Genomic DNA, 15226 nt, shown 5'->3' on the forward strand with positions numbered 1-15226 from the left:
CAGATTTTTTGATACTCATTAAAGTCTTTTTGATAAATTCATTCCTTGTATATAATTTTTGGTGTGTATCGTTTGCCGCATGATTCCTTGCTAGTAAGTTTGTACTATATACCCCAGCCTACCTGTTCTGGGGACATCTCTACCCCTGGCTACCAGTTCTGGGGACATCTATACCGCTGGCCACCTATTCTGGGGACACCTATAGACCTGGGGCTGCCTATTTTTGGGGAACCACTGCTGTCAGATTGAGTGTTATTATGCTACCATATTAAGGGGGCATTCTGCCTATTTATGTGAAATGCTGTCTATTTATGTGCCTCATGACTGCTGAATTTGTCTTGTTGGGGGCCTCATGATTTGCTGGGGGCCTCAAGATTGCTGAATTTGTCTTGTTGGGGGCCTCATGATTGCTGAGTTGGTCATGTTGGGGGCCTCATGATTGCTGAATTTGTCTTGATGGGGGCCTCATGATTGCTGAATTTGTCTTGTTGGGGGTCACATGATTGCTAACTGCGAGGCTATGGAAAAAGCTGAATCATCATCATATGAGACAATAGCATTAAACCTACTTTTTCCGCTTTTTAAAACAGAAAATGAAACTGGGAGGTTCTAAAAAAAATGAATACATTTTTCAGGAGTAGGATGGATGAAATTGTTTATCTTCACAGTTTATTTTCAACTTGGATTTTCCATAATGTTCATGTATGAGTTAAAACGTTTATATTTAGTTTAAATTGCTGTTGGCACTTTGTGATAGTAAAGTGACTGTGCAGTTTGGACACTCGACCTCCAAAAGGTTCGCCACCACTGTCCTAATCTAATGTCCCACTATTGCTTAGTTCATGTAAACTTGTCTCCACCCACGACCACACCCACATTTGGGTTCATGACCACACCCATAGCTCCATTTTTTGGTGCACGTAGCACGCCACACAACACCACCCCAAATTTTCCGCGCTCCCCTCTTTTTCCTCCCCCCCCCCCCTGGAAAATTTTCTGCGGACGCCCATGCAAAAGCTTTATATAAAAAATGTCTCCATGTGAAGGTATATAAATAAACTTTGAATGAAAACTTACTTTTTCTGACCAATACGATGGACGCGACCTACTGCTTGCAGCTCGTGTGCTGGGTTCAGAATAGGCTCTACTAGCAAAACGTGAGTTGCTTCGATGATGTTAAGGCCGTTGGATCCAGTGTGCAGTGGAAGAAGCAAAATGTTGATCTTGGGATCATATTTAAATGCTGAAAGGTTTTCCTAAAACATAAGCCACATATAAAATAATAATTCCCGAGTATATATCTTAAATAATGGATAACATAAGCATGAAAAAAAACCAATATTGAAGTATTTAATAATTATAGTATAAACTATGTTTTTAAGTATGTAAGCAAGGTGGAGATGCTATAAAAGTTTTTTTGTTTTAATGCAGGATTTCCAATAGGTAGGTGAATGTGACCACTATGGGAAACACATTCAGTGTAAATGATTGATTGTAAGCGATTGCAACTACTTTATGCTTTAAATGGAAGATCCAAGGTGATTTAAAAGCAAAACTCTACTCACCTGGGGCTTCCTCCAGCCCCTGGCAGCCATCCTGTACACTCGCCGCAGCTCCGGTGGCTCCCGGTTCCCTCCGGTGCAGATGCCGACCTCACCAGGTCGGCATCTGCTTGTGCTTCAACGTGCGGCTCACGGAGTTGCACTGACGACTCTGTGAGCCACATGCTGAAGCGCAGTAGGCATTTTGTACTGGAGGGGAACCCTGGCCACCTGCGGGGTGCGGAGCTGTGGCGAGGGCACAGGACAGCTGCAAGGGGCTGGAGGAAGCCCGAGGTAAGTAGATTTTTGCTTTTAAATCACCTAGGACCTTCCCTTGAAGTCAATACTTAGGCCCGTTTCACATTTTAAAGCCAAACGGATCCGGTAATGCAGATCCGGTTTCCGTTTTCACCGGATCCGTAAGGCTTTGTTCACACTGGCTAAAGGATCCATAAAACCGGATCTGATCACCAGTCAATCTGATCCATTTTCACGTTGATCAGCACACCTGAACGGGCAGGTGAGTGAGGGTTTAACTTACCAGGCTCCTGTCTTCCTCCTTGTGTCTCACGTCGCATCACATGACTACCATACTTTCTCCTTCAACCCAGGAGGAAGTTTGGTAGTCACTTGACGCGACATGGGACGCAATAGAGGAAGAAGACGGATGCCTGGTAAGAAGCCCTCCCTCACCCCCCCCCCCCACTCGCTCAGGTACACAATCCCCCCCAGACCCTGACTCCCATTGGAGCGTCCCCACATCCCCCCCAGACCCCCACTCCCAGTAGATTAGCCCTCTGAATGGTCCGTTTCTTCACTAGTGTAAAGAAACGTTCCGTTCTCCCATTGCCCCCAATGCAGGGCTTCATCTTCTGTTTACGGTCCGCTGGGCTCAGCGGTCTGGAAAAAAAGGTGCTGCAGCAAAGTTGAGTTCCATTAGGCGGAACGTACACAACAGATGTGTACGAACGGATGCATGTGAAGGGTTCCATAGGTTAACATTGGATCTGTTCGGATCTACCGTATATACTCGCATATAAGCCGACCCGCATATAAGCCGACCCCCCAACTTTTACCTGAAAAACCAGGGAAAAATGATTGACCCCCATATAAGCCGGGGGTAGGAAATGCTGGCCGCCTTATTCCCCTAGTGTGTCCCAGTATAGGTAGGTAGTGCACCAGTATAGCTAGTATAGTGCCCAGTATAGCTATTATAGTGCTCAGTATAGCTAGTAAAGTGCCCCAGTATAGCTAGTATAGTGCCCAGTATAGCTAGTATAGTGCTTAGTCTAGCTAGTATAGTGCTCAGTTTAGCTAGTATAGTGCTCAGTATAGCTAGTATAGTGCTCAGTCTAGCTAGTAATGTGCCCCAGTTTAGCTAGTATAGCGCTCAGTATAGCTAGTAATGTGCCCCAGTTTAGCTAGTATAGTGCTCAGTATAGCTAGTAATGTGCCCCAGTTTAGCTAGTATAGTGCTCAGTATAGCTAGTAATGTGCCCCAGTTTAGCTAGTATAGTGCTTAGTATAGCTAGTAATGTGCCCCAGTTTAGCTAGTATAGTGCTCAGCATAGCTAGTAATGTGCCCCAGTTTAGCTAGTATAGTGCTCAGTATAGCTAGTAATGTGCCCCAGTTTAGCTAGTATAGTGCTCAGTATAGCTAGTAATGTACCCCAGTTTAGCTAGTATAGTGCTCAGTATAGCTAGTAATGTGCCCCAGTTTAGCTAGTATAGTGCTCAGTCTAGCTAGTAATGTGCCCCAGTTTAGCTAGTATAGCGCTCAGTATAGCTAGTAATGTGCCCCAGTTTAGCTAGTATAGCGCTCAGTATAGCTAGTAATGTGCCCCAGTTTAGCTAGTATAGCGCTCAGTCTAGCTAGTAATGTGCCCCAGTTTAGCTAGTATAACGCTCAGTATAGCTAGTAATGTGCCCCAGTTTAGCTAGTATAGTGCTCAGTATAGCTAGTAATGTGCCCCAGTTTAGCTAGTATAGTGCTCAGTATAGCTAGTATAGCGCTCAGTATAGCTAGTAATGTGCCCCAGTTTAGCTAGTATAGTGCTCAGTATAGCTAGTATAGCGCTCAGTATAGCTAGTAATGTGCCCCAGTTTAGCTAGTATAGTGCTCAGTATAGCTAGTAATGTGCCCCAGTTTAGCTAGTATAGTGCTCAGTATAGCTAGTAATGTGCCCCAGTTTAGCTAGTATAGCACTCAGTATAGCTGGTCCGCCGGTCCCCCGCTCCCCCCACGGCCGCCGCTGCTATTACCTTTCCGTATCTTCTAGTCCCCTCTCCGTGCTTGTAAACATCCACAGCAGCGCGCCCGGCGCTGCTACTGTGACGAGCGGCGAGCCAGGAAAGAGCGGTTCCCATAATAACAGGACGCTCTTTCCTGCCTCCTGCCTCGTCACAGTAGCAGCGCCGGGCGCGCTGCTGTGGATGTTTACAAGCACGGAGAGGGGAATAGAAGATGCGGAAAGGTAATAGCAGCGGCGGCGGCCTTGGGGGGGAGCGGGGGACCCGCGGACCAGTGGAGGGGGGGGACCCGCGGACCAACATGACTCGCATACAAGCCGACCCCATAACTTTTGGCCCCCTTTTTGGGGGTCAAAAATTCGGCTTGTATGCGAGTATATACGGTATTTGCATCTGTTCCATTTGTACAGTATCCGTTCCGTTCACATTCCGCTTTTTAACGCTAATGTGAACTGGGCCTAATGTAAAATGCACCACTGTTAAAGTCAAGATTAAAGGTCTTTTACCTCATTATAAAGTTTTTAAAAAAGAATTTGAATAATTATTTTTTAAAAGAATTTACGTGTCTCTCACTTGTTAATTGGTCCAAGCCTCCACACTACTCCAAACCGCTTTGGTGGCGATGGTCACATTGGCCCTAATCATTATTTTATAACGTTTCTAAGTCTAGATGTGTGAAAGAAAGATGCCGGCACCATCAGATATCTTCTTATGCTCTTTTATTGATCCATATACACAGCAGCCGTCATGGCAACGTTTCAGAGACAACTTCTCCTTTATCAAGCTAAGCCGCAATGCAGTACACTTTATGCTAGTATTCTTACGCTTTATATATAGGACATGGAAGGCTATCCACTAATAGCGTTAGGGATTGGTATCTAGCCAATCCCGCAGGTTCGCTGCTACTGGGACCTTATAGAGAACTCCACCATAGCAAGTCCATTGGGCGCTGGCAAGCAGGCCCGCCTCTCCTACCTTTAAATCTATTGGTCGCCACCACGAGCTGCCGCTATCTCCGCTGCCCCTCCTCCCGAGCGCTCCTCCCACCACGTCCACGTCAAGCGGACCTGATGGGGAACATCGCATGGTGACGTCAGCGGGAGTGGCGTCATCCGCTCGCTCCCGTCCACTCAGAGGAACAGCGAATGATGTGAGCGCCGACATCCATCTGTGCCTCCCATCACTTCAGGTGTAAACATAGCGGCAGAGCGTGGAGCGAATCATATAAACAAAGAAGGCGATCGCAACTCTATTGAATAGACACAACTGCCAAGGATATAGGCAAGGGAGGCAGGGGAGGGGAAAGGGGAAGAAAACATCAGGGGGGGACTTTTCAGCATGAATCAAAAGTTAAATACATATCACATAGTGGCAAAACCTATCGCGCATCTAGCATACACGTATAGAGATATATACAGTGATGGATATAGCAGCCCACGAGAGGTGTCTAGAGGAACGGTAGCAGATCCAGCTCACGGTTTAAACCCCGTGGTTCCATAGTGTCTAGTTTTTTTTATCCAAAATGCCTCACGACACATTAACTTTTTAATCCTATCTCCACCTCTTCTAAGATATGGGACCTGCTCCAAGATCATAAATCTAAGTTGAGAGACATTATGTCTAGCTACAGAAAAATGATAAGGGACTGCCTGATCAATCAGGTTTTCCTGTATAGCATGTTTGTGAGATGACAATCTCATCTTCATCTTCTGTGTTGTCTGACCTATGTAAAGAAGTCCACAGGGGCATTTAAGTGCATAAACTACATACATTGAGTCACAAGTATGACATCCTTTGATCTTAAATTTCGTGCCCCTATGGGGATGAACAATTTCATTACCTTTAATGACTGAACTGCAATGTACGCAATTCAAGCATGGGAAGGTACCTTTACGTATAGATACTGATTTGCTAGATAAATTTGTATCCGCATGTACCAGCCGGTCCTTAAGATTTGGTGCTCTACGATAAGAGAACAAAGGAGGATTTACAAAATGTTCTATATCTGGAAAACTGTCAGACAAAAAATGCCAATGTTTCCTAATGATTTTTGACACATTGCTACTTACTGTACTATATCTGGACACAAATGGTATCCTATTTTCCTTCTGTCTAAAGTTTCTCTGTCTACCGCCATTGCCCAAACACCTCTCATAGGCTGCCTGTACCACATCAGAGGGATAACCCCTCTGTATGAACTTCAAATGCATCTGATCCATTCTTTCCTTCCTCACTGTCTCATCCTCTACAATCGTCTGGACTCTCTGAAACTGACTTATCGGTACCGACCTCTTAGTAGCCCACGGGTGAAAACTCCCAAAATGCAACAGGGAGTTCACATCCGTGGGCTTAGCAAAGAGATCGGTAGTCAAATGGCCATCCTGCCTAATGACCATTGTTTCAAGGAAGCTGATCTTTTCTCTCGAGCTGTGGGTAGTAAGTTTAATCTCATGACATTGGCTCATTAATTCTGACACAAAGGCTTCTAGGGTCGAATGTGGCCCCGCCCACACGCAAAAAACATCATCAATATATCTTAACCAATGTAGGGCATATTTTTTAAAAATGCTATTGGTATATACATACATCTGTTCATATAGGCCCATGTAGATGTTTGCGTAGGACGGAGCCACATTCGACCCCATGGCAGTACCCCTCAACTGCATGTAGAAGGTATCCTCAAAACGAAAATAGTTATATTGCAAAACAATCTCCAATAATCTGCATATAAAGTCTACCTGTTCCCTTGAATAGTCTGAAGCAACCTCCAACATATGTCGGACAGCCTCCACACCCCCATCATGTGGGATGGAGGTGTAGAGGCTCTCCACATCCATGATAACCAACCAGAAGTCATCTGGAATAGACTCTACATTGCGAATCACATTCAAAAACATAGGAGTGTCCCGCAAATAAGACTTCTGCGATATCACATAGTGACACAGAATTCTATCAAGGTATTTTGCTATAGGGGCAAAAACAGACTCTACCCCCGCCACTATGGGTCTGCCTGGGGGGTTATTAAGACTCTTATGGATTTTTGGACACATGTACATCACTGGAGTAATGGGATGTTCTTGGATAAGATAACTGGCCAGTTTCTCATCAATAAGACATTGTTCCACAGCTCGTGAGATTGTCCCAGCTATTATACTTTGTATCTCCTGTAAAGGGTCACAACAAAGGACCCGATAGGTAGTCTCATCTGCAAGTTGTCTCAGTACCTCTCCACGGTACATCTCAGTGTCCATAACGACGATAGCCCCACACTTATCGGCTGGCTTAATAGTTATAGCCGGATTTGCAGTAAGTTGTTGAATAGATAAGTTCTCCACTTGTGTAATATTTTTCTGAATCTTCAACCCAGTAAGACTGTTACTTCGCATCAAATTGTCCATATCTTCTTGGACCTTTTTAATGAAGATATCTATAACCTGACAAGAGGGCGGCTGAAACTTGCTCTTAACCCTCAGGCCCGAGTCGCTCAATAATAGCTTATCAGTCTCAACTTGTGGGGGTATTGCTGAAGGAAATTCTCGTGGGATAGAAAAATAATACTTGAGTTTGATGGTCCGAAAGAATCTCTGCAAATCTATATCTAACTCCAATGGTTCGGGGAGATGTACCGGGGCAAATGAGAGTCCGTGATTTAGTGCAGACAACTGAGAGGCAGTAAGTACAGTAGAGGAAATGTTTACCACTATGTTTTCCTGTAAGGCTTGTTTTGCCTTGACCTGAGTCGTTCCCTGATGTTTCCCTCGCCTCCGCCCGCCCCTGCGCCTCCTCCTGCGCTTGACGGATGACCCGAGAGGCCTTCTTGGGAAGAGCTCGTCACATCTAAGTCAAGATGTGTGCTGATAAAGGAAAATAAAACCTGATTTGCTGTTTTACTTATGGCTATGCCACTCATTGGAGGCTTAGTTTAATGAACAAGACTGCCAATCAGAGGGTTTATGTGAAAGGAACACATGAAGGACTGTTTTATACTGCAACTGTAAAACAGTGTGATTTTACAATGGGATATTTTTTTTGCCATTGCATTATGCCAATTGTACTTGATGCTAGGAACTCAAGGAGAAACAACATAGCATGCAGAATGTTTGTGATCAGGCAAAATCCGATTGCACGATTATAAAATGGTTCCTGAAAAGTTCATAACTTTGCTGAAGTCCTTATGTTTTGCATACAGTCGGAAATGGATCGCAAGGCGCACCAAATCTTGTGTAGTATAAAACAGCCCTTAGGGCCCGTTCTCACCTGAGCGGGAATCGCGCTAGCGGTTCTGCTACACAATGTAGCGAGTGGCAGTGTTCTCACTGCCGCGGTTGCGGTTAGCGATAACCGCAACTGCGCTGCATGCAGCGGTTTGCCGGCGACGAGCGTTCCGCGATCGTGATTAGCGTGCACAGCACGCTAATCTCTCCAAAACCGCCGCAGTGTCCAGTGATTTTTCCGCGCTAATCGCGGGAAAATCACTCCCGCAAAACGCTGGCGGTAATCGCCGGCGTTCTGCGATTTTAAGTGTGAACGGGCCCTTAGCCAGAACCTTGTAAAAGCAACTGAATATACCTCCAGTAGAACTACTGGCAAAATGGCAGTTGGACATGGAAGATTGCTGCAATACTTGTAACAAAATAGCTACCTGGGTTCTGAATTTAGATACAATGGAAAATGGTGGAGTTACTTAACTGAATGAGTTTAGCTAACTCTACTCCTAATGCTGGATACACACCATGCGTTTCCGCGTCGAATGCGTCTGTCGATACGCGTCGATTCGATTATTTCCGAGCATTTCCGAACGCATTTCGATGATTTTTAGGTCGATTGCCATGTAAAGTATGGCTAATCGACCTAACGATCCATCGAAACGTGAATCGGACATGTCGGAAATAATCAAATCGATGCATATCGATGGACGCAACGAACGCGGAAACGCATGGTGTGTATCCAGCATAAGGTCACTAGAATCAGGAAAACAGGAGTCCTTGGCTCCTGTTCTGGCACAGTGGACAGCTCCATTCACATTAAACCTAATCCTAGCACTGGATTGGCAGGCTTGCTACTTACTTCAAGACCCCTTAGTGACATAAACAGGACTGCTATAGGAGTCTGCTATGATTCAAGAGAATCTATGATTCAAGAAAATGCAGGAGTGAGCCCTTGGCAGAAGACATACTGGAGACATTGGATGTATGACTATGGTAGGACATTAGACTGTGAATATGGTAAGGATTAGATTGTGAGCGCCTCAGCGGGACCGTTAGTGACATGATTATTTAATCTGTAAAGTGCTGTGGAAGATATCAGTGCTATATTAATAATAATAATATGATCGTTCTAAAGAAAACAAAGCCTCAGATTGGTTGCCTTATTTACAGGTAAACCATTGGATTGGCCAGGATGGCTTAGTAGTTAACAAGACAGCCAATCAGATTCTTTGTTGTCCTCTGAAGGCTCCTAAACATTACATACACCTTGAAAATGCAAATATGACCATGAGCACAGTCATGCATAAAAACCCAGAGCCCATTGTCTTCTTACTTACTGCAGGCAAAATGTAAAATCATTGGTTAAAGTCAGTCTATTTGGCACACTGAATAGTGGTTTTAATATAGCATATAAAAAAAGTCCTTTAAATTTATACCAAAGACATTTAAATTTATAACAAACAGTTTTGTGATTGAGCACAGCCAGCATTACCAGATGTCCCACACACCTTTCTCTCCTCGGTGTATAAGCAGCACAGCCTATTTACACCCCTAAACCAGCCCAGACAGTGTGGAGGAACAGCATAATGAAATGTAATCATTCTGCTCTTCCCTCCTGTAAATTATACTGATAGATAACTGTACAATGCACATTGCAACATTCTTCACTCAGGGTGAGTTCAGAACATTTAGGAAATTACATGAAACTGAAATACTAACGCATACATATTAAAAAAGCATTTAATAATTTCTTACTCAATGCATAACTGAATAGATTTTTTTATATTTAAGCTTTAAATATTTATGAGCTGCATGGAAAGTAATTTAGCAACTTTACTTTTAAACTGCAATAGAAATTCTGTACCTGAAACTTCTGAATGCCGTTGATCTGTGAGAACTCCAAACCATTGTCCTGCAGAGCTTTTGCGATTATATCCAACACATCTTGCCACTAGAAAATATACATTTTTAATTTATGAATTGCACATTTACCACCCACTACACAATATGAAAATGAAGACATAACTTTTAAACCACAAAAAGTAATTTCTCATGTACGATGTGCTGGAATGTCAATCTTTCTTTTTCAGTGCCTTTTTCCTAAATTGCCAAAGTGATGCAGTAGGCATGTTACAGTTTTTGTGCAGAAATCAGGCTTACAAGAGAAGCCAGGTCATACTACTTTTTTTTTTCATATTTCGTACATCGTCTCCTCCAACACCAACTTATAGAAAACATAGCATGATAGAAGATATGTAGGTAAATATCAGGATCCCAAAAGGAAAATTTGATTCTGCCTGGACGTTTGACTACTACTTGGTAGTAGCAGGTACAGTATTTGCTGCAAAGGCTAGGAAACCGCTGCTTTTAGTTTCAAGGGCTTCTATTAGGAAAAACATAAAAACTGTTGCTTTTAAGTATGCCTTCAAAAAATCTGAGTCAGATACACTAGTTTTACTTAGTATATATACTTAGTATCCCCACAGCAAGACTGTGTACATTCTAAAGGCTTCCCCTTAAAACACCAGCCCTGATTACAGATGAATTCTTCTGCACATGTGGAGACTACAACAAAGGAATGCAATTCAGCAGCCCTAGATGATGGCAGGTAGGTTGCATATTCAGAGGACTATGAGATTGTGGTCTCAACTATGTGTCTACTTTTTTTTGTTAAAATAATCTTATGTAGCATTCTGTGATTAAAGGGAACCGAAAATGCAAGGCAAAAAATTTCAAACATATGACCCTTCGGCAGAGTGCGGTGACAGGGTCATATACAGGGTCACATGCAGCCTGCCCCCAGTGACGTATTCCCTGCTGAGCAGGAAGTACATCACTGGGATTCCCAGATTCCCATCGATTCGTGCATGCACGCTGCGATGCGCCATGCTTCGTTGTTTACACGAAGGGCATAGCCCATAAACTACCACTACCCCAAGCAGCGAGCGATAGGCACACCACAAGATACCTCAGTAAGTGCAAAAGTCACCATAGACTTTCATTGCTTTTGCGGCCCCTTGTGGCAAAATAGAGTAATGCAACGCAGTTTAGCCTGCACGTTTAAAAGGGGCCTAAATGTAAGCAAAGCCAAACATTTTTGCTCATCAATACTAATGAACCAGCTTATTTATGGTCTTACCGTAGAAAACACTAACGACTTGGCTCCAGGATCCATTGACTGTATTTTCAAAAGGGTTCTGACCACTGCTTCAACTTTTGTAGAATGGCTTCCCTTTATCACACAAAAAGTTCATATGTTAGTAACATTTGCAATTTAAAATATACCAGTGATACATACAAAATACAGGTATATGTCTCACTATCAAATCAATAAGGCGACCACTGCCATCTAAAGCTTTAAAGAATGAGCATAGGGAGAAACAAATATATGGCTCCGGACTATGAAGGAGGCATTAGGCTATGGCTATGGCAGGGATTACATTGTGAACTCCTCTCAAGGGCAGATAGTAAATATTTAATGGATGGGAAAGCACCCATGTACCGATGAGCCGTGTGTGACATGAACTTGTTCACCCCGCACCTGTTGGTTGGTCAGTACCACCAATGTAAATGGGCTTTCAAAATTTTGAAAAAGACATGAAAAATGTGGTTTGTCAACAGTTCATCCCAAAGGGAATTATCAGTTCCTAAATGAAAAAAAAATGGCATCAAAAACTGTATTTATATCGGGCCAGATCCTGACAGATGTAAACGGATTTGATTGATCCGATCACATTGCTCCATTCCAAGGATCCGTTCGGCCTGTTCTACGAAATGGAGCTCAAGTTTGGGACAGCAGTAATAAATCTGTATCGGCGGATGTGTCACATTGCGTGAGAGCTAATGGAACAGAGGCTCACAGGTAAAAAAACTGATGCCCAATAAAAACTGATGAGCTTGACAAACAAGTTTTTACACAGATCAGTTTTTACTTTTTTTAAGGATTCTTTCATTTTCAAAAACAGAGGTAAAACAAAAGTACAGGTGAGTTAATTACACACTGCACCGCTGCGCTCCAGCTCTGCAGGGGGCCACAGGAGGGGGGCCCATGGATCGGGAGGGAGGATGATGTCGGCTCCCCCTCCCCGCAGTGTCACCTATATCTGGCTACTTATACTGGCTGCACTTATACCTGGCTACCTATACTGGAAGGACCTATGCCAGGCTACCTTTACCAGCTGCACCTATATCTGGCTACCTGTACTGGCGGCACCTCTTCCTGGCTACCTACACTGGCTGCACCTATACCTGTCTATTTATACTGGGTGCCTATACTGGCTGTACCTATACCTGGCTACCTGTACTGAGGGCATCTATTCCTTGCTATCTATACTGGCTGCACCTATATCTGGCTACCTGTACTGGCGGCACCTATTCCAGGCTACCTACACTGGCTGCACCTATACAGGGAGTGCAGAATTATTAGGCAATTGAGTATTTTGACCACATCATCCTCTTTATGCATGTTGTCTTACTCCAAGCTGTATAGGCTCGAAAGCTTACTACCAATAAAGCATATTAGGTGATGTGCAGCTCTGTAATGAGAAGGGGTGTGGTCTAATGACATCAACACCCTATATCAGGTGTACATAATTATTAGGCAACTTCCTTTTCTTTGGCAAAATGGGTCAAAAGAAGGACTTGACAGGCTCAGAAAAGTCAAAAATAGTGAGATATCTTGCAGAGGGAAGCAGCACTCTTAAAATTGCAAAGCTTCTGAAGCGTGATCATCGAACAATCAAGCGTTTCATTCAAAATAGTCAACAGGGTCGCAAGAAGCGTGTGAAAAAACCAAGGCGCAAAATAACTGCCCATGAACTGAGAAAAGTCAAGCGTGCAGCTGCCAAGATGCCACTTGCCACCAGTTTGGCCATATTTCAGAGCTGCAACATCACTGGAGTGCCCAAAAGCACAAGGTGTGCAATACTCAAAGACATGGCCAAGGTAAGAAAGGCTGAAAGACGACCACCACTGAACAAGACACACAAGCTGAAACGTCTGAAACGAAAGACTGAGCCAAGAAATTTCTCAAGACTGATTTTTCTAAGGTTTTATGGACTGATGAAATGAGAGTGAGTCTTGATGGGCCCGCGGCTGGATTGGTAAAGGGCAGAGAGCTCCAGCCGACTCAGACGCCAGCAAGGTGGAAGTGAAGTACTGGTTTGGGCTGGTATCATCAAAGATGAGCTTGTGGGGCCTTTTTGGGTTGAGGATGGAGTCAAGCTCAACTCCCAGTCCTACTGCCAGTTTCTGGAAGACACCTTCTTCAAGCAGTGGTACAGGAAGAAGTCTGCATCCTTCAAGAAAAACATGATTTTAATGCAGGACAATGCTCCATCACACGCGTCCAAGTACTCCACAGCATGGCTGGCAAGAAAGGGTATAAAAGAAGAAAAACTAATGACATGGCCTCCTTGTTCACCTGATCTGAACCCCATTGAGCACCTGTGGTCCATCATAAAATGTGAGATTTACAAGGAAGGAAAACAGTACACCTCTCTGAACAGTGTCTGGGAGGTTGCTGCTGCACGCAATGTTGATGGTGCACAGATCAAAACACTGACAGAATCCATGGATGGCAGGCTTTTGAGTGTCCTTGCAAAGAAAGGTGGCTATATTGGTCACTGATTTGTTTTTGTTTTGTTTTTGAATGTCAGAAATGTATATTTGTGAATGTTGAGATGTTATATTGGTTTCACTGGTAAAAATAAATAATTGAAATGGGTATATATTTGTTTTTTGTTAAGTTGCCTGATAATTATGCACAGTAATAGTCACCTGCACACACAGATATCCCCCTAAAAGAGCTAAAACTAAAATCAAACTAAAAACTACTTTCAAAAATATTCAGATTTGATATTAATGAGTTTTTTGGGTTCATTGAGAACACGGTGGTGGTTCAATAATAAAATTATTCCTCAAAAATACAACTTGCCTAATAATTCTGCACTCCCTGTATATGGCTACCTGTAGTGGCGGCACCTATTCCAGGCTACCTACACTGGCTGCCCATATACCTGGCTACATGTATGGGGGGAATCTATTTCTGGCTAACTATACTGGTTGCATCTATATCTGGCTACCTGTACTGGCAGCACTTATTCCTGGCTACCTATACTGGCTGCACCTATATCTGGCTACCTGTAGTGGCGGCACCTATACCTGGCTACTTCTACGGGATGCACCTATACCAGGCTACCTTTACTGGAGGCATCTATACCTGGCTACCTATACTGGGGGCACCTATACCTAGTATTGTATACCAATATGTTTTAGAGTGATCTGTATGACCAACGCTACGTTTAGAGCACAAACTCAATCAGGTATTTCACTTCTAATGTTAGATATGCCACATTAACCTATAGATGCTCTTATCTGTTGTTAACCAATGTAAAATTGTGCAAAATGTTGTGTGTTTTTGGGTGTGTTGTGGACAGGAAAAGTGGGATACCAATACATATCTGGTATCTTTGGATTCAGCAGAATCAGGGCATTAACATATTTCACTCAAAAATGGTTATACCTCTGGAAAAAGTAAAAAAAAATTGTTTCAGTGTTCAAGCCAATTTATTACAGAAAAATATATATAATTTGTCCTATTTCATGTAGGTTTTCTTGTAAAAAATTCTAGTATACAAAATGAGTGCAAAATGTCTAAAAACTGCTTGTTGATAGATGTTTAGGACAAATCGGCTGGCAGGGAAATGGTTAAATTGTTCTTGTTGCTCTTTGAAGGAGGTACTATTAGTATGCCATGCTGGTGTTTGTGAAATGCATACTATGAGCCTGCAGTTGGACCACGTATTGTCAGCATTCTGTCACAGCAAGTAGAAGCGCCTCACACTGCTCAAATGTCCTCCCAAACGCATTTTGTACCATATGCTTGCTATGATATTTGAAAATCCAACTGCAAACATATGTTGTACCCTCATAGGAAAACGACTATTCACCATGATACATGCTTCTTCCACACACTATGACAGAACACTGGACAATATGGTTGTGCAACTGTAGGTATGTCGATGTATGGTGCTCACAAGAAACAGCACAGAATGCTTCATGACTACTTCCCAGAAAGAGAACCACTTTCACTACTTTTCAATAAGTTCCCATAGTCATGTGTTTAGTAGGCATTTGGTGCAGCGCACACAAAACAGGACAGAAGGGCAACCTAAAAGATACACCATAAATGTATACACAATCAAAGATGGCCCACACTCTATGAAT

The 15226-nt window shown here is 43.3% G+C and overlaps 1 protein-coding gene across 1 annotated transcript in view; it reads right to left on the minus strand.

The window, feature by feature from the left end:
* SHPRH (SNF2 histone linker PHD RING helicase) overlaps positions 1-15226 on the minus strand; it is a 207931-nt gene that overhangs the window by 33528 nt on the left and 159177 nt on the right. The window contains 3 exon segments of the mRNA XM_068231979.1: positions 1078-1256; positions 9864-9950; positions 11139-11231. Of these exon segments, the coding sequence (XP_068088080.1) occupies positions 1078-1256; positions 9864-9950; positions 11139-11231 (359 nt within the window).

The sequence above is a fragment of the Hyperolius riggenbachi genome, chromosome 4 (assembly GCF_040937935.1).
Source record: "Hyperolius riggenbachi isolate aHypRig1 chromosome 4, aHypRig1.pri, whole genome shotgun sequence".
Classification (NCBI taxonomy): domain Eukaryota; kingdom Metazoa; phylum Chordata; class Amphibia; order Anura; family Hyperoliidae; genus Hyperolius; species Hyperolius riggenbachi.